We start from the raw sequence: 21256 nt of genomic DNA, 5'->3' as shown, positions 1-21256 counted from the left end.
CTTGTTAAATTTCATTAGGTTATTCCCCGCCCAACTCTCCAGCCTGTCCAGGTCCCGCTGGATGGCAGCACAGCCTTCTGGCCTGTCAGCCACATTCACAGCCTTTCCCGCATCCACTAAGCAGGTCATAGAAGGAGATCAGGTCAGTCACGCAGGACCTGCCTTTTATAAACCCATGCTGACTGGGCCTGATCACCTGGTTGTCCTGTACGTGTCACATGGTGGCACTCAGGATGATCTGCTCCATGACCTTCCTTGGTACTGAGGTTAGACTGACAGGCCTGTAATTCCCTGGTTCCTCCTTCTGGGTCTTTTTGCAGATGGGCATCACATTTGCCACATTCCAGCCAACTGGGACCTCCCCAGTCAGCCAGGACTTTGGATAAATGATGGAAAGTGGCTTGGTGAGCACCTCCACCAGCTCCTTCAGAACCCTTGGGTGGATCTCATCCAGCCCCATAGACTTGTGCTTGTCTAAGTGGTGTAGCAGGTTGCCAATCATTTCCCCTTGGATTATTGGGGCTTCACTCTGCTCCTTATCCCTGTCTTCCAGCCTAGGGTGCTGTGTACCTGGAGAACAGCTGGTCTTACTATTAAAGACTGAGGCAAAGAAGGCATTAAGTACCTCAGCTTTTCCCTCGTCTTCTGTCACTATACTGTCCCCTACATCCAATAAAAATGGAGATTCTCCTTAGCCACCTTTTTGTTGCTGATGTATTTATAGAAACATTTTTTGTTGCCTTTACGGCAGCAACCAGACTTAACTCTAGTTGGGCTTTGGCCCTTCTCGTTTTCTCCCTTTATAGCCTCATGACATCTTCGTAGTCCTCCTGAGTTTCTTGCCCCTTCTTCCAAAGGTCATATTACTTCTCCTGAGTTACAGCCAAAGCTCTCTGTTTAGCCAGGCTGGTCTTCTTCATCGCCGTCTTGTCTTTTGGCACACGAGGACAGCCTGTTCCTACACCTCTAAGATTTCCTGCTTGAGGAGAGACCAGCCTTCCCGGACTCCTTTGCCCTTCAAGGCTGCCTCCCAAGGGACTCTGCCAGCCAGCCTCCTAAACAGGTCAAAGTCTGCCTTCTGGAAGTCCAAGGTAGCAGTTCTGCCGACCGCCCTCCTAACTTCTCCAAGAGCCAGAATTCTGCTTTTTTTCTTGTTTTACTCTGTCCTTCAGTAGAGTTCTGCTGGCAACAATTCAAACAGGACTGAATCAAGAGTCTGGACTCTTAAAGGGTGGAACTGGAAGGCCTACTGTGATTTCTCCCACCCCAAACTCTTGATGCTGATAATTTTTCCCAGTACACCATGCCATCTTTCATTCATATCCCTCTCTTCTATTTTTTTCTTTCTTCCCCATAATGCTAAATATAAATGCTAAATATCTGTATTTCTTCCCATATTCCTAAAGTCACTGATGGAGCCTAATAAAAATAGCTTTCTTCTGCGTGTTTCCTACAGGTTTGCTCCTCTATGTCCATCACATTGCATTACTTCTTTGCAGCACTAGGAGCAATTAGACGTTTAGGTTTTGGTTTATTATCCAAGTCCAATGCTGCAGTTATTTTTTTGTCACAGAAAGTGGCATGGAGCTCACTTGTTTTTTGAGTACTGGTAAAAAAATCAGATTCTTTTCTCATCATGAGTATAGTGATGTTATAAAGGGCCAAGGAAGTAGCCTCTGCATCTCGATATCTGCTGTCTGGAGGTTGACCATACATGTCCACAGGTACATATGGTTCCCCTTGGTACCCCACTGCCAACCCAAAGCAAGTCCAGTGGCTTCGGCAAAGCCCCTGCATTAGTTGAGTGAGGAAGTACTCATCACGATGAAGACTCTTCAATCTCTTTTCATAAAGATACAGGCTTTTGGTTAGAAAAGCTGAGGGCAGAGTCCTCTTTAGGCAGACATAATCTGAGGTATAATCACTATTCTTTACAGACTTGCTGCATGGCCCAGAAAGAGATGCTTAAATACTCTGTTCCTCTTAAAAAACAGTGACAATGATGATACTATTATTACTACTACTACCACGACTACTACTACTACTACCACGACTACTACTACTACTACTACTACTACTAAATAACTTCACTTTCCTTGCCAGAATAATGGAAAATCTGAACTATAATGATTTCATAGGCTTTGCAAGAAGGCATCCAGGAAACTGAGAAAACATTTCCAGAAATGAAGTATTATAATACTTGTTTCGTAACACAAGTGAATCTGCTTATTTAGGTGTGTTTCAATTTATCGAGAGCCCAACACCTGTTCCCATCCTGTTCCCTAAAGTGAGCCAAATTACCGGGGCAAATTACTTCTCATTCTCAAAAGTACCTTGTTCCACCTAAGGTCTCATTTTGCTTCTGATGGATATTCAGCGTGTGAAATCTTTCTGCTGATTCTTGACCTCATCTGGACACGTCTACTTGAAGAATGAATTGACATTTTCTCAGATTAAGCAGAGACAAAGATCAGGCCACGTGCAAACATATAAGAAGTGATAGAATTGACTTTTTTGATAACACACCCTCTTAAACATGCCTATTTGACAGAATCTGGTTAATTCTGTATTTTTGCTCTGGGCATTATTTCTCTGTTATATGGGAGGCACCCAGCAGTGAGGTAAATTTATTGAGGCTGAACCCACAGGTCCCTTGCCTACAGTAGAAGTTCTTTGACTTACCCTACTGCAGGACCTTTCTCAACTTGTCTAGTGTGGATTATTAAGTATTTGCTTAATCATTGATTTTAAACCATTTAATCCAACTTGAAAGTTTCTGAGTCATAGACAGATTTAGCCAGCAGCTTAGTTTTATAATAACATAGCATTTGTTCTCAGAGCTTTTCTGGAGGAGGGATTTCCCTATCTGGGGCTGTAGGGAGGGCAAGGTGCACTTTTCCTGTAACACGTAGGTAGTGGTTGGCTTTGATGAAAGTCACAGCTGGAGTCTGACGCTGCCCTAGTCTTCTCCTTAAGGGCTGGCACTGGTTGTTCCCTTGCAGGAGATGGATTTGGGATCTGCAAAGATGAGAGCTCAGTCCTCCCAGTGACCACTGGTGGAAGAGGCAGCACCACATGGACCTCCTTGGAGCATCGTGCGGAGCCAACACTGGGTTTCACTGTGGGCTGCTCCAAGAGCTTTTTGCGCACATGAGCCCTCCTCCATCGTTTGCAGGCAAGTCCTTGTGGCTCCATGAGGAAATAAACGTGGCTCTTCAGTATGCCATTTCCGACTTGGATGGATTGACATTTCTGTTTCTATGGAATATTGATCAGATTTATAGCTTTCTTAAAATGTTAGTGGTGTTTTCTGAGGGGGAAGTTGTTTTCCTTTTACTTGCTTCTGCTTGCCTCTCCCATATATGTGCAAAATATGCATATTTTTTAATAAGAATCTTTAAATTATTGTTTTGTTCATTTACTCTCAATGGCCACTTTGGATGATTGGATGACAAAATCTTAAAACATCTGTTATCTGTTCCCAATCAGCTACACCAAGTGATATCATCCCTTCTGTTCCCTTCAGGACCTGACGCTGTTACGCCACATTATTCTGGGATATGTGTGAAAGACACCTATGTTGTATAATTTGCACGGCAGTGGAAGGCCCGGCAGGATCCCAGCAAGGAAAGAAAGGCAACCAAATACCCTTACGAGAGGTTTTGATGAGGAAAAGGAGATACCAGATATGGAAAAAAGTTACTTCAGAGAGGGACGTGGAGAAATGTGCCTTCTGTTCTCTTTTTGGGGATATCCAGAAGTTCTAGGAAAACCTAGAAAGGCAAATCTCCTGAATTTACCATTTGGAGACAAAGCCTGGGCTTTTTAGCATATGGAAAATAGTTTTCCGTAAAATGCATTTCTTTGTTCTCTGATATCTTTTTGTTATTTAGCAACAGGCTAGTTGCAATTATCAGCACACTTTATGAAGAAAGCAGCATGATGTTGTTACGGTAATTAATAACAGAAGAAAAATTTTCTCTTACTGCCTAAAGGCCAGAGGGAGTAAGGAAATTTTATTTTAATATGAAGCTATGCAAATTGTAAATGGCTATTAATATCTACTAGGCTAAAGTCTGAGCTCCTTATTCTCTTTATGCTCCATCAGATTCTTACTGAGGTTTTGACTTCAGGTACTTATCATTATCTTGATTTTTAAAAATAAGTGTAGCACATAGGCAGATACAGACTGACCTATCTGGTAGTTGCAGAGTATGTAGATATTTGCAAGTCTCATGTTCTTCTCATGCATGCTGGACTTCGGCACACGTACGCACATGTGATGAGAAAGCTGCAGGGCTGATACAGCACAGGGGGTTGATCCCTCAGGTTGGGACTGCAGCTTCCTTCACCTTCAACCAGATGAACAATCACCATGCCACACTGACTGCCTGTCTGTCAACACCAGGATTAGGAGAGGAAAGTGAACTCAAGCTGCCTCTGTTGGCTTTGCTGCACAGCTGCTGCTGCCTCTGCATCCCTTTTGCCCTTTCCTGCTCTGCTCTCTCTCCGTGCGCAGCGTCCGACTGATGTGGCACACATGAAACACAGGTGTTGGTGCCTCCTCATCCAACTCCATCTCTGTTCCATGTCCCTCTGGCTCCCTCATCTCCTCATTTCTAGCCTAGGGGCTGCCCAAAGAGCAGCCTTGCTGCAGCAGCCTCGGGGCTGTGGGACACCAGGATGCACAGTTATGCCAGGAGACCCCGGAGATGGCACCCAGGCAACCCGAGCGTGGCCTGGCAGGGCAGAGCAAATGTCTCAGGGAGATGCATGGGGAAAACAGTTTTCCTCCTACAAAATTCCCAAGCAGCCCCTGATGCCCAACAGGACACAAGAGGTGCACACACAGACACATAGACACACACACAAGCAAATGTGGGCAGGACTCCAGCCTTTTGGTCCTTTACTGCACACCTTGACACTGAGCAAACACCAGAACTCCCTTTCATCACCTCTAGAGTCCCTGCGTGCTGTTGCTGAGCCTGACCCCATTTTTGCTTTGGTTTTGCTCCTTTAGCAACAACAAGAAGACAGGCACTGTGTAGCCAGAAAAACCTTGTATTAGAAACAACACATGGATCTGCGCTTGCTTCTCAGAGAATAGTGCTGAGCCAGGACTCTTCATATCTCCTAGATGAGAAACATTTATTTTTTGAATTTTCTATTGTACTACAGGACACAAGGCCAAATTTCTCCCTCCCGTTCTCTGCTATGAACCCTGAAAGATGTGAAGTGAGAAGAGTGACCTTGGTTTTATATCACTGACAGCAAGAACAACATCTGCCTGAGACTGAGATTAAAAAAACTTGCACTGTAAGGAGAAATACGGTTCTCCCATAAAATTCTCAACATACGATAAATTGGGTTATAAAGCAGGTACTGACAAATCAGCAGGATATCTTTTAAGTAACACAAAGCTTATGAACTCACAGAACTCATAAAATATTTACCTTCATTTCTTTGTTATTCTGTATTTTTTCTTACTGTAAATCATTGCCACCAAGTTTAATAGGGCTTACACAATATTGTAAGTATGTCTTAAGTAATATAATTGCTCTTTGTGATCCCACTCATGCTTGAAAGCATTTTTCACTGGAGGAGAAATCTTCCATTTTCCAAGTGACTCATTTGTAATGAAAACTGAAAAAAAACCCCATTTGCAATGAAAGTGAACAAAATGGGAAGGCATTTTTATATGACATGCAGCATGCCGGTTGGGCACTTTGAGTAGCTCTTTTAAGATTCAGCACCATGTTGCTCATGGGGACTGAGTCTGTCAATCACAGCCGGTTCAGAGTTGCTGGAGCAGGAATGCTTTTAGCCCTTGCTTTTTGCAATAAGCCCTTATATTGCATTTTACATAACTGAAGTAGCTTTTTTGCTCAGAAAAAAATACTGCCTTGGGTACATGCGGGGTGCAGTGGAGACCAGAGTGGCACAAGCTGCACATTTTTCCATCCCCTTTAACTCTTCTGCTGAGAGACAACCTGTGCTAGTGCCACCCTAATGCCCCCTCCCCAGACTAAATACTGTGCGGTTTATTCTGAGGACTAGTGCTTACAAATCAAGCAAAGATGAGATGTGGCAGAGGAGCCAGAGAAGAGAAAGTGACACTGACTATTGGTCCACTTACATCATTGGGAATAGTAAGTTCATGGGAACTGGTTGGAGTAGTGGCATCCAGTCCTATTCAGGGGACAGAGGGAAAATCTCACGTCAGTTGTTTGCAAGAAGGGAAGACACAACAAATGATATTTTAAAGAAGGAAACATACAGAGAGAAGGAAAAAAAGTAAAAAGAGAGGAGCAAAGAAAAATAGAGAATTGCTAGCGAAATGGAAAAGAAAGCAAGAGGTGCAAAACTCAGAGGGTTGGACTGATTTCAAATGAGTCTTGTTTTAATCAACCTTTAACCCACCAAAGCAACAAATGTCACATGAGATTCCACAGGGTCATAAAAAGCTTCTAGAAAATGAAGGGTTTCCCCTAAAAAACGGTCTCTGAAGTTTGTTCTTAGCACATCAATTGAGAAATTAATGGATGGCTGAAATTTGACCTGTCTACCAGGAGTTCTAGATTATGGAAAATGAAAGTGGAAGTCAAACTAACAATTAGCAGAACAAAATACATAGCTGTGGAAAAGAAAAATTAATAAATTAAAATAAGGATGAGGAAATTAACCCAGGGAAATTTGGAAATTACATGTGGGATTAGCTGCTGAAGAAATGTGGGGAAGGGTAATTTTTGAAGGGCAATGTACAAAATACTCTAAGCTGCATACATTTGTTTGTAAATTGGGTGGACAAAAGGAAAATTCTTAGGAAAAATGGAGTTACTGCTCTAACATAGAGGAATGTTACAGAAACATACATCTCACAAATATAAGCAGGAGAAGATTGAAGAGCAGTATGTTAATGACAAGAGTAAGGAAAACATAAAGCTAGGAAAGGCAATTTAGTATTACTTGTAGATATTTTATCAGATACATCATGGAGAACAAAAATATATTTTGGATATACTTTCTTTTTTTTTCTCTTTTTTGGTATTTGTTATTATTAATATTATTATCTGTAAAGACATACCAAAAATACTTATTTCCAACTAGAAAATATGAAAAAGAAATATTCTTACAAAAAAGTGTCTCACCTACATTTTACTTATGTTTATATTAAGAGTCGCATATGCTTATTTTACACTGAATATAAAAAAATCAAGTTGATAATAGAATTTGATGTATGTGATAAAATGTTATTTACCATACAAAGCATGTACCAGTACATAGGTACTTCCAGTTTGTTAAGTTTTTAGATGCCAAACATCTATGCAGTGAAGTACAGTGAAAATTATTTATTGCAGGGTAAATTGACTTCTCACTCCTGAATCAAAAATTCAGCTTCAGTTTTAATAAGTATGGGATAAATTTGCAGTCCTTAATTTAACTAAATTTCTATTGCATTTTGTAGCCACATCTGCATATCTAGTAGGAAAAGAGGTACTTGTCCCAGCACTGATGATTACAGATGCTCTTAAGACATTTGGCTCTACAAGGAGTTTGAATTTCAGCATGCAGTAATTTCTTCAATCAGTATTTCTGTACCCAGATTACATACTGTTTTCCTACATTTACTTCTTTATGAACATGTTACCAAATGGGATATTTGACAAGATCTATGCCCAAGTACTTCACTCAGGACCAACTGGTACATACTGTGTGGTACATAATAACTTTACAAGGACTGAATGAAAGAAACTCAGAGCTTTTAGCCAATGGCACAAATGAAGCAGTTTTGATTAAATAAATGAAACAAACAAAGCGTGTTTTAGTAATGATGAAAGGAACTGTAACAGAGGCATAGGGAGGCAGGGGAAGAACACAGATTAATGTGTGAAAACAGAAGGATCTCTGGTCATTTACCACATTTATTATTAAAATGATGTAATGACCACGGGAAACAAAGCTGTTAAGAAGAAGGACTTCCCCAGGGGGTCATGGGTACGTACCAGGGAAACCAGGGGTGGTCTGCCCAAGGGGAGTAAAGGGGGGATGCTGCATAGCCAACTGGTGAAGCTTGGTCAACTGCAGGGCAGGATGGGAAATTAGAACTAACCAATCAAATGGAATTATTTCAGAGCAGAGAAACCATCTTACATGTTCTAAAACTGGATTAATTAAAATTATATTGAAAAGAAAAAAGGTTTAATTATTCATTCTAATCTACTGTAGAGAAAATAAAAAACAAAAACCAAAAAAACAAAACCAAAACCCAAACTTGGTTATAAATGACATATCTACTGTTATTACATGTAATGGCTATTGTTAATATTAACTAATTATCGTAGAATTACGTATTAAAATAACTCAAATATATCACATGCAAAAAAGACCAAGATAACTGTCATTTGTTCCTGGGCCATTGTACTTTCTAGCAATTATTACACAACGGAAGAGTTGCAGCTAACACTTGGCTATACAGTATGTCATTCAGGACAGGTGTCCTTAGGCCACGTCTTTATCGCTAACTGTAGAAAGCAAATGTTGCCCAGAACAAATAAGAGGGAAAGGAAGAAAAAGGGAGTAATTTACATGCGCTGGACTCACGTCTGGATGAGGGATGGCATACTGCCCCTGGATCGTGAACGCCTGAAAACAACAAGCACAGTTAAGGCACAGGTCAGTCAGGCAGGACAAGCGGAGTTCCTGTTCTCATCAGAAACACTCCTCCTGGCTCCCCAGGCAAATGTCACCCACATCACCTTCAATGCCGAGTGAAGCTTAATTGTCTTGTGCTGCCTGATAATGCTGGTAATGCCCAAGATCTCTCTTGGGCTGCCCATGTACCCCTTGCAAGCAAGGGAAACCAAGTGCTGCTGCCTAAACTCTGATGACCTTGGTCCTCAGGACCTCTTTAGTACAGCTCCATCTCCTGGGGGCAGAACTGGGGTCAAGGAGCATGGGGGGTGGTTGCTTCCCCTCCCGATGCTACACATACCGGCAGGGAGATGCTGATACCGAAGCAGCAACAGGGCAGCAAGGATGGGGCAGACCTGCCCAGGGGGTGCCTTGCAATCCAGCTCCTGACTGCCATTGGTGGGGACACATGCCAGATGGCTCTCAGTCATCTTTCGAGGTCCCTTCCAATCCCTAACATTCTGTGATTCTGTGACCTCATCTGGCTAATGACAGCCACAGCTGCTAAATGCCAGCAAATCTGTGCCCCGATGCACCCCATGGGGCTTGTGCCCCTGGCTGCCATCCCAGCAGGTAGGTGAGCACATGTGCTGGATGGCAGCCTGTCCTGCAGTGCCTGGGCAGGGGGTCAGCACACCAGTCTGGAGATAGGAGCATGATGGAGAATCCCAGCATGGTGGTCTTCTACAGAATCACAGAATGATTTGGCTTGGAAGGGACCTCTGGAGATATCTAGTCCAACCCACCTGCTAAAGCAGGTTCACCCAGAGCAGATTGCACAGGAATATGTCCACATGAGTTTTGAATGTCTCCAGAGAAGGAGACTCCACTCTGGGCAGCCTGTTCCAGAAGAAGCCAAATGTTCCCCTTCCAAATCCAGCCTCTGCACCACAAGAGCAGTGCAATGGGTAGAGTTTCTGGCATCACTTCTGGCAATGCTGGGGTGAGGTGTAGGATGCAAATAAAGCACATGAGGAGGGACACAGTGGCATGTCTGGCACCAGTTAGCACAGCCCTTTGTCTTTCCTGCTGGCTCTGTTCAACTCTCTGTAATGGCCTACAAAGAAAAAACTATAGAGAGTTTATAATTTTCTATTATATCCTCTAGGGCTTTTCTGAAAGGAATGACATGTCAGAAAAATTTCAATGTGCTTGTGCTTAGACAGGCAGGAAAGCAGAAAGACAAATTATAATGTATAAATATTTGTAGTGGGAGAATTATAAACAGGAACAGAGCTCATTAGCTTAGTTGGCAAAATGCTTATTTGACAAAAGACCTCTTAGTAAGTAATGAATCCTTTGCATATGATAAAACAATTCATTTAATGGAGTTCAGATATTAAAACCTTTAATGCCTCAACTGCTTGATGCACATTTTTGCAGCAGAATTTCCCTTCTGAAGAAGAAACATTTCATTTAGTTTTTAAATTACTGATAAAGCAAGGGTGCAATCTGGTTAACATTATGCACACCAACAGTTTTTAGACAGAAGTGTGTGACCGGGCTCAATGGGATGCTCATGGGCACACATACCCACAGGCATCTACAGGGGATGGTCATTACTGATTGTTTATAAGTGACAAGAAGAGGTTTTAGTCCACTGAAACAGCTGATCACTGCCGTCAGTCGAGTCTCAAGCAAGCATGTGTTCAAGCAAGCAAAGCATGTGTTTGTTTCACCAAATGAGGACAACCTTAAGGAGACGTGACATTGCTTTGTTGAGTGGGGGCTCTGTGTGTGGCCTCAGGGAGGTTACAGCTGGAAACAGTGCTGGGCAGGGGCTTAGGTCCACGAGCAAACAGCAGGTTTGGAAACCACACTTTGGTCTCTGCGCCTCTGTGCTAGATCATAAGTCCTTTCTGATCATGGCTTTACTTTAAAGATCTTTTACATGAGTGCTTCCCAAGTCGTGGTCTGCAAATCAGGAAGAAACCACTGCAGAAAAACCAGCAGTGAACCTAACAGAAGTCACCCCTTTCCTCATTGCTCTGCTCCCTCATACTTCCATGTATACATATGAGGAAGCAAACAAATGGGAGAAATAACAGAAATAATGAACATTCAGAGCTCAATCTAGCCCTTATTTGGCTGTCAATGAAAACCAGCAGAGCAGCATGAACAAGATGGGTCTTGAATTTTCTTTCCCAGTTAACAAAAAAAAAAAAACCCAAACAACACTCATCACTTCTTAGTCTCCCAAAAGGTCAGCTGATTGATTTAGATTGAGAAAAACTGTCTTTAACTGCTTTGTCTCTTAGCAGCGGAACTCTGCCCTTCCACGGCTGAGGCACACCAAGTACAAGCCTGGTGGAGGTTATGGAGACATCTGTATTGTAACGTTTCACTAAGGACATGAGCTATGGGTCTGTTCCATCAAAGTCAAAGGCAACTTTCCTACTGTCATACTGACACAGGAACGACTTGGTCTGCAAATCTTCCTTAATTTAAACTGTAAAACTGCTATGAGGCATGAATCAAAGCTGTACCCTGCAAGTATCCATCCAAACAGCAACATAGCACAGTTGGTAGAAATTTCCCATTTATTTCCCTCAGGTAGGAGTGTTGGATTTTTTTTTCATTTTTAATCACCGCATATGTTAAATATCAGTAAGGGGTAGAGCAAGGCAGGACAGTGTTGAGGAACCTCCTTTTACTACTGTTATGCAACGCAGTATCAAAGAAGCACAAGAGAATCAAAAACTATACTTAAAGCAGAAAAACCCCAACTTACTAAGGAGAACTGGAAACGTGATTTTGCTAGTGTTGTTTGCTATGCAAGCATTAAACAAATCAAAACCTTTCAGGATAGCCATGGTGTAATTTAGAATGAAAAAATAACATCTGATACTGTAGCCAAAAGTTTGGGTAGAATTAGCACTGATGATAAAATTTTATTTTCAGTATCAATATCCACCTATGAAAGTTTGGTAAAGTGTCCTTCCATACTGATTCCCAAACACTCCTTAGGTTTTTTCTTACAAAGTTTGCTTAATCACAGACTAAATTCAAACCACACAGAAAGTGTCTATCTCCTACACTCTTTCTCACATAAACAAGGTTGCATTAGAAAAGTGAGAACACTTTTTAACTGGTAGAACTGAAGATGAAAAGAGCTATTTGGCCTTAAAATAGGACATTTTCAATTATTTATACAAACTGCTCAAATTACTCTAGCAGTTTCAATATTTTCAAGTAATCACATACAGAAACAATCTTTGAAGATAGTGGTAATTACAATACTGATAGCACGGACTGCTGCATATATACACACACATATTCTTAAAGGAAAGCACTGCAGTGTAAACTTGATATATATATATGGAGTAAATTATTTTGAACTTTCAGTCATAGACCAATTTCTGGCAAATAATTTTAAATTTCAGTTCAACTTTGGTCACTAAGGAAGCAGGTTTCGTATTTTGAAGACAACTAAGAGTGGTAGCCTTGAACACCAGGAACTGAAAGCTACTACATCCAGATTATGAAAATCCAGATATACATCACAATGTATCATTGCAGAATAGAAAGTAAAACTCTGAGACAAAAGTTCAGAGAAAGCTCATTACAAGGGCCTGTAGGAAGCAATGGCACTTTGATGTACGCTTGAGATGTGCAGGAGCTTCCTTACAAACCATCAGATCAGAGAGGCACCAGTTGCTGCACCACCACTGATACCAGCAGCCCCACCAGGAACCCCGTGTCTGGCTTCTCAAATGACCTCTGAATTGCCTACTGGGATGAGACATGGCAATGACTTGGGCTGGACTCCTGGGAGGGGAGGTGGGACCTGCTTGTGGATGTTCCACCATGCAAGTGAGTGGCTCTTCCCACTGGGTACCTGCTTAAAAAGGTGCCTTGCCATTATATAGGGGAAAAGATTTGGCTGACTCAGAGGGGCTTAACATACGTGAATCCCAAGTACAGAGATGGCTGCCTTCCTCTAGGCCAGATTTAGGAGATCAGTTTCTCCTTGGGTTGGGCAGGGCTTGCAGAATCTCACTCCTTCACCTTTGCACGTATCTGGGCATTGCTGCTCTTAGGCTGCTGGCTGTATGGGTCCCCTTTGTGAGCCTCCTGTGGTGTTTTCAGGGTACATATCAGCTGTGTTCATTGCTGGCTCATGACTTACTAAAACTGCATTCCCCCTGCAACAGATGATGGCAGAGCAAATTCCTGTCATGTCTTAGTGGCATGTCACAGCTCCATTTCAGAGCATTATCAAAAGGCAAGGAAGAGCCAAATTGCATTTGGGGTTTTAAGGGCAGATGAGAATCCTGGCTGATATAGCTTAAAATGAATGGGGAATCATCAAAACTTAACTGTGTAAAACAAAACAAAACAAAAACCAAAACAAAACAAGAAAGTTCTGTGTTATCAATCAGGCTGTTGCACGCCATGGCTGGGAAGGTTTGCACGTGCATTTATGCAGTTCCTTTAACCTCAGAACGCCATTGCTACCAGGTTCTGAGAAACTGTAAGCAGCTGGAATTACGTGTGTGCAAATTTTTACTGCAAAACACACTATTTGGTCCTAAAAAATATGAAAACTATGAGAGAAAAAAATTATGCATTTTGTGAGCAGCTTTGCTTGATAATCTCTGACAGGGTGACAAAACTGCTTATACTGCTGACAGAGCTGCAAGTTAAGAGTGAAAAAACCAACCCCAACAGCACGTAATTTTGTACCACTCAGGGAGCATCTCATTTGAATACCTCTCAATTTGCAGAAGGGCAAACTTTTCCTAACCACAGAAGAAAATTTTAAGTTTTGGTAAAATATCAGTAATCAGAATTTGGTGTCAAGTTTGCAATGCAGTGTCCCCCTTTTCTGCCAACTAACAAGCACACAGAGTAGACAAAGCACATCAATACTATACCAGGCAAAAAAGAGTAAATGTTGAAAACTAACAGGCGCTGGCTGAGGTTGGGCCAAGACGGTGTGGTTTCCAGCTGAAGCCAAAATGGTGTCTGCTCTTACCTGGCCACCTGCAAAAATGATAGGTGCAGAGGCAGGTTTGGGACGGTAGGGGATGGTGGCACCTTTGGGTGGGGACTGTAGACAAAAACACAAAATGATCAAAATGCATAATGAAGCAGAGCTCTATTAAAAAGACCACTCCTTATCTTGGTCACTTCAGACAACAAGGCATGCAGCTAACCCAGCCCACCCCACCCTGCCCTCCACCCCATCAGCCCAAAAGCAAGATGGCAGCCAGTTGTCTGGCCTTCCAGGGGAAGAGCTGAGGTCCCAACTGCACAGCCAAACCTGGGAGCGCTGGTTCGTGTGGCTTCCATGGACGAAGCTATGACGCTTCATTAAGCATGTCAAGGCATTTCAGGAAACATGGGCACACTTTTTAAATTTGTCGAGGTTTTGGAAGAATCTAGCCAATGCTCTCACTTTGTTAACACAGAACACATCTCCTGCTTATCCATCTTTCCTACACTGCTACTCATGAAGGTTTGTTGTTTTACTAATTCAAGTCACTTGTTCAATTGCAAATGACCGGCCTGACCTTGCATTTTGTCTGACTGAGCTGAAAGGTTGAAGGAAAATCCTCCTGGCTGCAGCAGGAGCGTAACCATGGCCTTCCTAATGCATGGAAAGAGTTTTTTCCCTGTAGACTAAGGCAGGGACCCAAAGGGAAAGCCCCTGACTAAAGCCAACTTTCTCCTCATCAATAAAACAGAAGGACCTGCTTGTTAAAAAAGGCTTCAAACTTTCTGTGCAACACCTAGCAGAATGGTGCCCTGGTTTCAGGGCATTAATCACAACCAAAGAAGATAAAAACAATATCATTTCCATTAATTAATATATTAGGTATTTCTTGTCAATGAAAGTGTTTGTTGCCAAAATAAATATATGCTGTAAATTAAAGCACATAAATTTTCTGAATTATTTAAATGTTTGAGGAAGCAAACTCTAGTTAAGCCAGTGTCGTCTTAGTGCTGCTTGTGTTTTGACTTAAAACTAAGTACTTTTTATGTCAACATTTTAAATGCTATTTAAAAAGTGGCTCTATCCGTGGCAAAATAGGACTGCATCTTTCTGGTTTTGAGAAGTGGCTTCACTCATCTTGTTTAGCAAATAACTCTTCATTCCATGAATGTCAGTTGTACAGCAGACTATACACTGTATTCAGAGCTGATAACTATTGCCATCATGTACTCCATCTCTAACAAACTAAAATTATTTTTTAATTTTTTTTTTTGTTTTCTTGCATTTTTATTAAGAAATTCCTTCTTCGCAGTAGTTAAAAAAAATGAAGCAAGACTCACTTTTCCCCAGTTAAACACAGGGGGTTTATTCATTCTTATACTTCTATTTGCAATAGGCTGTATGACATTTTGATGCAAAGGCTGTGTGCCATTTTGATCCGTTGCATGCTTCCAAACAAACAACAGTGCTGCCACAAATACTGTCCTGTTTCTCCCCACTTAAAAGAATAACAGCGCAGTAGAGTGTCAGAGATCATAATGACACAGCCATTGACTAGATTTAGGAAAAAAACCAAACCAACCCAAAAAACCACAGAAACTTTTCCAGCAGAAAATGTTATAAAACTAGAGATGCTTCAAGTCCCTTGTTAAAAGTTATAGTTACGAGGTCAAAATATTTCTTTTTGATTTGCAAATTTTTTTTCAAACTTCTATTCAAGTTGATCAGTTAAGAAATGTATGAAATTATGGGCATTTTCAACAGGTATTAAAATGCCCAGATTTTTCTATGCATTAATTTTGTATCATTTAATTTAAGAGGTAAACAACTGCCATGAAAATGAAACATTCTGGCCATATGCAATGACTTGACCCTAAGGAAGCAAAAAGTCCTGGTAAATTTAATCTAAATTACGTTAGTCAGAGCCACTCCTATTTAAAACAAGGCATAGACGTTTTCGGCCCTATTCTGCACCAGAATAAAATGCCTTTCTCTCAGAATGGGCTGCAGCTCCATGCTGGACATGATTTGTTCTTTGACAGTAACATGACAGCCCTGATCTTTGATTGCTAAACCCTGCCAAGGGAAGCTCTCAAACACCAGGAAAGGCACAGTCTAACCAAGTCCTCTTGAAATCCTGGCATGGGAAGGGCAGGTAGCACCCCTGGGGAACCTTGAAAATTAATAATGTGTTTGAGCATCTCCTGAGTGAGAAGTGGTATAACCAGCGCTCACTTACCTCCAGCATAACCACGCATATTTGTTTCACACACTGGATAATGGCGTCAGGGGTGCCTGATATAGTCACAGCACGCTCCGTTGAGTTTGGCAACATGTCCCCTGCCACCTGCACCTGGGCTCCTGTAGACTTGAGCAGAGACAAAGGAAGAGAGTGTCACCACTGGGCAGATCACCATAGAATTATAGAATATCCTGAGTTGGAAGGGACCCACAAGGATCATTGAGTCCAGCTCCTGTCCCTGCATAGAGCAACCCCCAAATTCACACCTTGTGTCTGAGGGTGATGTCCAGTCTCTTCTTGAACACTGTCTGTCTTGGGGCCTTGACTACCCACCCAGGGAGCCTGTTCCAGTGCTCCACCACCTTCTGGGGGAAGAACCTTTTCCTGATGTCCAGCCTAAACCTCCCCTGGCACATCTTCCTGACATTCCCTCGGGTTCTGTCGTTGGTCATCAGAGAGAAGAGACCAGTGCCTGCCCCTCCTCCTCCCCTTGTGAGGAAGCTGTAGAACGTGATGCCTCTCAAAACCCAGTGATTCATTGATGTGATGGAGGGGAGGCACCTCTAAACTTTTTGTCTTTTCTTTGCGAGATACATGATAGAGTGAATATGCAAACTCCTGCCTAGACAGGGTAATTGGGGTCTTGCAGGACATGGATTTGCCTGTTCAAGCCAATTTGCAAACACTCCCATCCTAGGAAGATTAGTCCTCAACAGCTGTTAACCTGAATTTCAGGACAAGTCTGTTAACCCCCTCAAAGACAGACATTTGCAATGCTGACTGGAAAATGAAAAAGGTTAAATGTAGTACTTTTCAATAATAAAAAAAAAAAAAAGGAAAAAATGCTGATAACTGAAGAAGGCCTGCTAATGAAATGAATTGCAGATAAATGGCCATTTAGTCTACTAATAGCTGACTTGTGTCCCTGGATGAAATTTCGGGCTGCCTTATGCTCTGGGATATCTCAGAATGGTACAGAAGCACTTCTAAATTATAATTAATGTGGATTAAATATACGCACATCATCAACTTTTAGCTTGTTAATGAACCCAAGTGGTAATGAGCCAGTTTGGGGTTTTATTTTTAAATTTGATCTTGGCAATAATATACCTTAGTTAACAAAAAACCAAACCAAACCACCTCAAAGAAAGAAAAAAACACATGAGGCCAAAACAGTCCTTGGAATTATTTCACAAACATCCTGAAAGGCCTTCATATTGAGTTAGCACTTTCATGTGTTACAAACAAAATATATTCCTGACTATTACTGCAATGCAATATTTTGGGCTTTTAAAAAAAGCATTTTCAGTAACCATTGGCTTCATGTCAGTCAGCAAGGAGTTAATTTGTTTTCCTGCTGGTTACATACAACACATGTTATTCTTCTTTCCAAAGACTGATTGAATTACTGATTGCATCTTCTGTTCACTAGTTCTGTTTAAGGCCAGAATATCAATTCCTCGCTCTATAATGGACTTTGAAATTTCACCATAATTTGATCAATCAGCAACCCTACATGTTGTTCGTGGGTACAAGACTGAACACAAAAGACCATCCCTTGTGGAACTGCTGCTCAGTGTGTTGTGTGATGATGAAATTAGACCACATCTTGAGATGGATGCTGCTTTTTTTTTTTCTGTTTGATCATATTTGCTGTTAAATGTTCAGTTCTGGGTATCCACACATCTAGCACAAAATACTCTGACAAATATTACAGTCATTTATGCATTTGCTTCCAGTGCCAATCTTGTTTATTCTTTGACATTGGTCACATGTCAGCAATGAAAAAATGAGTAATATTTTGTCCATTACCCTTATACTTAAGAAAATGTGCAGTGTGACTTCTCGCTACATTAGCCTTATTGAAATACCTATTTGGCCAAACACTATTCTCTTACTTCCTTGCACTAGACTAGGAGGTGTTTGCTTCTGAAACTGTGCTCACCAGAATAATGCTTCAAGTCCCTTGTTAAAAGTTATAGTTATGAGGTCAAAATATTTCTTTTTGATTTGCAAATTTTATGCAAATTATTTGCAAATTATTTGAAAAAGTGGTTAAATTTCTCTTCTAAATAATGTTTTAAGCTTACTCAGACTAAATCTCACCATGAAACATTTGACCAACTTCATATGCATTTCGTATGGCAACATACTCAAATCTTAAAATCTCATGCCTGCACTCTTGGCCAAGCCATAGTTGAAAAGCTGCATGGCAGAAAAGCATGGTGAAGCCACAGGGGAGGGCTTTGCTCATGCACATTTGTCACCTGGAGTGCTGTGCCCTGTTCTGGACTCTCCTGTGCAAGAGACACGTGGAGCTCCTGGAGAGAGTCCAGTGAAGGACCACAAAGATGACTAATGGTCTGGGGCAACTCTCATGAGAAGAGGCTGAGAGAGCTCAGACTGTTTAGGCTAGAGAAGGCTCAGGGGATCTCATCAATGTTCACATCTATCTGGATGGAGGATGTACGCAGACCAACAGACCAATCTCGCCTCTAAAAGTCTGTGCCCTAAAAGTACTCACCCAGTGCTCTGCATGAGGTTACCAATATTTAAAATAAAATCCAAAGTATTGACAGCTGTAAAACCTACAGCTGAATATGGTTCCCACTCACATCTGCTCCTATTTTAATACAATTAAGAAATCAGTTTGATTCCTGCTCCCTGAGAGTTCTCTTGTACACCTAAAAGATCTGGAGGACCAAGAGGAATCACGTCTCATGGCTGAGGTTGCCTCTGACCGTGTGCTCAGACAGTAGCTCTGTCTCTTCCAGGAGATTTGCCTCCAGCCTACCAGGGTGAGAGTGTGTGGCTGCTTGAGGGCTTTGACCTGCTGCAAACACCGAGAGTCCAGTGGCCGGCCAGAAGCTGAGCCAGAAATGTCCCGTGCCTAAGGCAAACAGAACACCTTCCACCCAAGAAATGCAGTTCGACACACAAGTGTCTTCTCACATCTCTACAAAGATTTTTTGAGGATTAAAGAAAAAAAGAGAGAGGGTTTCCTATGACCCCAACATCTGCACAGAAATAATGTTCTCTTCCCCTCAGTGTCGTCAAGTGACTTAATTCTTCCAGATCTCTAAAGGTGGCTTGACAACTAAGGACTACTGGGAGGCATAGCTCCCAGACTCTTTGATGAAAAATAAAGAAACAGTACTCCAAGAAAAAAATCCAGTTTGTAATTGCCTTTTATTTGCAGGTCTCAGTAAGCACAGAGAGCCCTTCGAATGGCAGGGCTCTGAGTTGTTTTTCTGTGAGTTTACAACAGACAACCTTGGCATGTTTTCACCAACACAGTTTACAAAGCAAAAGGCACAAGGAGGAGTACTATGTTGCTTGCTTGGCAACAAAAACTCAGAAACAGCTTTTGACAGCTCTGTCAGCTGATGAAGTGTTACACACTGCTTTTACTGCCCTGTATGCAAGGAGAGAAAAGACCCTTTCAGTAGTGGCCAAATCCTAAAAGGTGAAGATACGGCTTCAGAGGGAAATTTGTTAAAAAAATCTTAGGACAATCAAATTGGAATTGAAATGAAATGATTTGGAAGAACTTGCGAGCCAAGAGGATGAGACATTTAACTGTTCTCTATCATCACCTTTCCTTCCAAGGCTACCATAAACTAACACTTCATAGCAAATTCTGGATACAAAATTTTGATCAAAGGATTTTCTACTCTTTTTTTTTTTACATTTGATAAAATTTTCTTTGGTAGACAAATATCCATTGAATTTTTTCACATTTGAAATTAAACTTTAAAGCTCATGGAAACCTACTGTCTTTAATCACCATTTGAGATAAAAAAATTGGTTTCACTGTGGTGAAGACTGTCAAAAGCTTTTGTTTGACATAGTCAAATGACAAAAAATTAACAGCATATTATCGTGATCTTCAACTCCTCATCCCATGTTGGAATGAACACAAATGTAGAAGGAGTATAGTTACTTTCTCCAGAATAGAAATCCATTTTTTCTGAAATGTCATATTCAGACTTTCTCGACATGTACATAACATCTACCTAATTTTCTTGTTTGTTGGATTAAAAGCATTGGATCCTTGGCTTGGTATGTGCTATACCAAGCCAAGGACATGCAAGAATTAAAACTGGTACACATGGAAGAATTCAAACTAGTACTATATGATAACTTTTGCATTTTCTGATTAGAGGAAAAAGTGGCTGCTAGCACAGAACTTTGAATGAATACCATTAGACAAATTCTGGACTTAAAAAATCAATACGTATTTGGAATACATGAAGTCAGGTAGCACAGTGAGATCAGGGATAAAAAAGAAAGGAGCATGAAGATATTTTTTTTTTCTAAAAAGCTGATTAAGCATTTGATATCCCATCCTGGACTCTCTACTGCTACTTAGGCCTTTCCATGGTAACTAATTTGGAAATGGCCGTAATGCTCCAACTCAGGATCACCTGAGTATTACTGAGGAGGAGGCTGTGCCGCGAGAAAAACCGCATGAGCCATTTCTGTCACTGAACTGTCACTTTGCTAAATTGTGCATAATAGACGAATATGTCGTAAAGCTGTTTTTTTATTTCACATGTGGTCTTTAGCTTCAAGGGAGGCAGGAGGGTAGAGCTGTGCTGAGCCCCCACTTCTTCCAGGGAAAGGCTTTTCCAGGCTTTTCACTCAGCACATGCTCACCTTACTGTAAGGCTGGAAGGGACCTTCAAAGGTCATCTAGTCCAGCCCCCCCTGCAATGAACAGAGACATCTTCAACCAGATCAGGTTGCTCAGAGCCCCATCCAGCCTGGCCTGGAATGTTTCCAGGGATGGGGCATCTACTACTTCTCTGGGCAACCTGTGCCAGTATTCCATCATCCTCATTGTAAAAAATTTCTGTTTCATGTCTAGCCTGAATGTCTCCTCTTTTAGTTTAAAACCATTACCCCTTGTCCTATCACAACAGGCCCTGCTAAAAAGTCTGTCCTCATCTTTCTGCGATGAGCAAAGTGCAGTGGACGATGCTGTGGGGGCATGCTGTGGTAGGACACTGAGCTAGCCAGGGTCCCAAGCAGACATCCCAAGACTTACCTCCCTGATTTCTTTGATTTTGGAACCTCCTTTTCCTATAAGGGATCCGCACTGACTTGCCGGGACGACAAGCCGCAGTGTTACGGGTGGTTTGCTTGTCACCGTGCTGTTTGTCATTGATGCGTTTATGTCCTGTAATCACAACGTCAGTTAGAGTTAGTGGAGGATTTGACATTCCTGGTAAGTACTGAAGGGCTCCGAGCAAACGCCTGAGCTGTCTGTGAAGACCTGGGGAATGTGTAACAAGCTGTGGTTTGTTTCTGCGGCAGGTAAAGCCGCCGGCTCTGCCATAAGCACAAACCACACAAAAAGCTTGTGCCACAGGAACCCCTTT

General features: G+C 41.7%; 1 protein-coding gene across 47 annotated transcripts in view; it reads right to left on the bottom strand.

Moving 5' to 3' along the window:
• Nucleotides 1–21256, bottom strand: part of LOC102098626 (poly(rC)-binding protein 3) — a 524682-nt gene that overhangs the window by 25454 nt on the left and 477972 nt on the right. For 24 of the 47 annotated variants that reach the window (XM_065052857.1, XM_065052853.1, XM_065052855.1 and 21 more), the window contains 6 exons: nucleotides 20923–21054; nucleotides 15870–15998; nucleotides 13601–13744; nucleotides 8587–8643; nucleotides 8004–8079; nucleotides 6137–6189 (listed from right to left, as the gene is read on the bottom strand). In XM_065052857.1, the coding sequence (XP_064908929.1) occupies nucleotides 6137–6189; nucleotides 8004–8079; nucleotides 8587–8643; nucleotides 13601–13744; nucleotides 15870–15998; nucleotides 20923–21054 (591 nt within the window). The remainder of the gene's footprint in view (nucleotides 1–6136; nucleotides 6190–8003; nucleotides 8080–8586; nucleotides 8644–13600; nucleotides 13745–15869; nucleotides 15999–20922; nucleotides 21055–21256) is intronic. The other 23 variants (XM_065052864.1, XM_065052886.1, XM_065052876.1 and 20 more) reach the window with 3 other exon arrangements.

The sequence above is a fragment of the Columba livia genome, chromosome 2 (genome assembly GCF_036013475.1).
Source record: "Columba livia isolate bColLiv1 breed racing homer chromosome 2, bColLiv1.pat.W.v2, whole genome shotgun sequence".
Classification (NCBI taxonomy): Eukaryota; Metazoa; Chordata; class Aves; order Columbiformes; family Columbidae; genus Columba; species Columba livia.
Note: the sequence above shows the minus strand (reverse complement) of the source record. Positions and strands in the feature narration are given on the sequence as shown.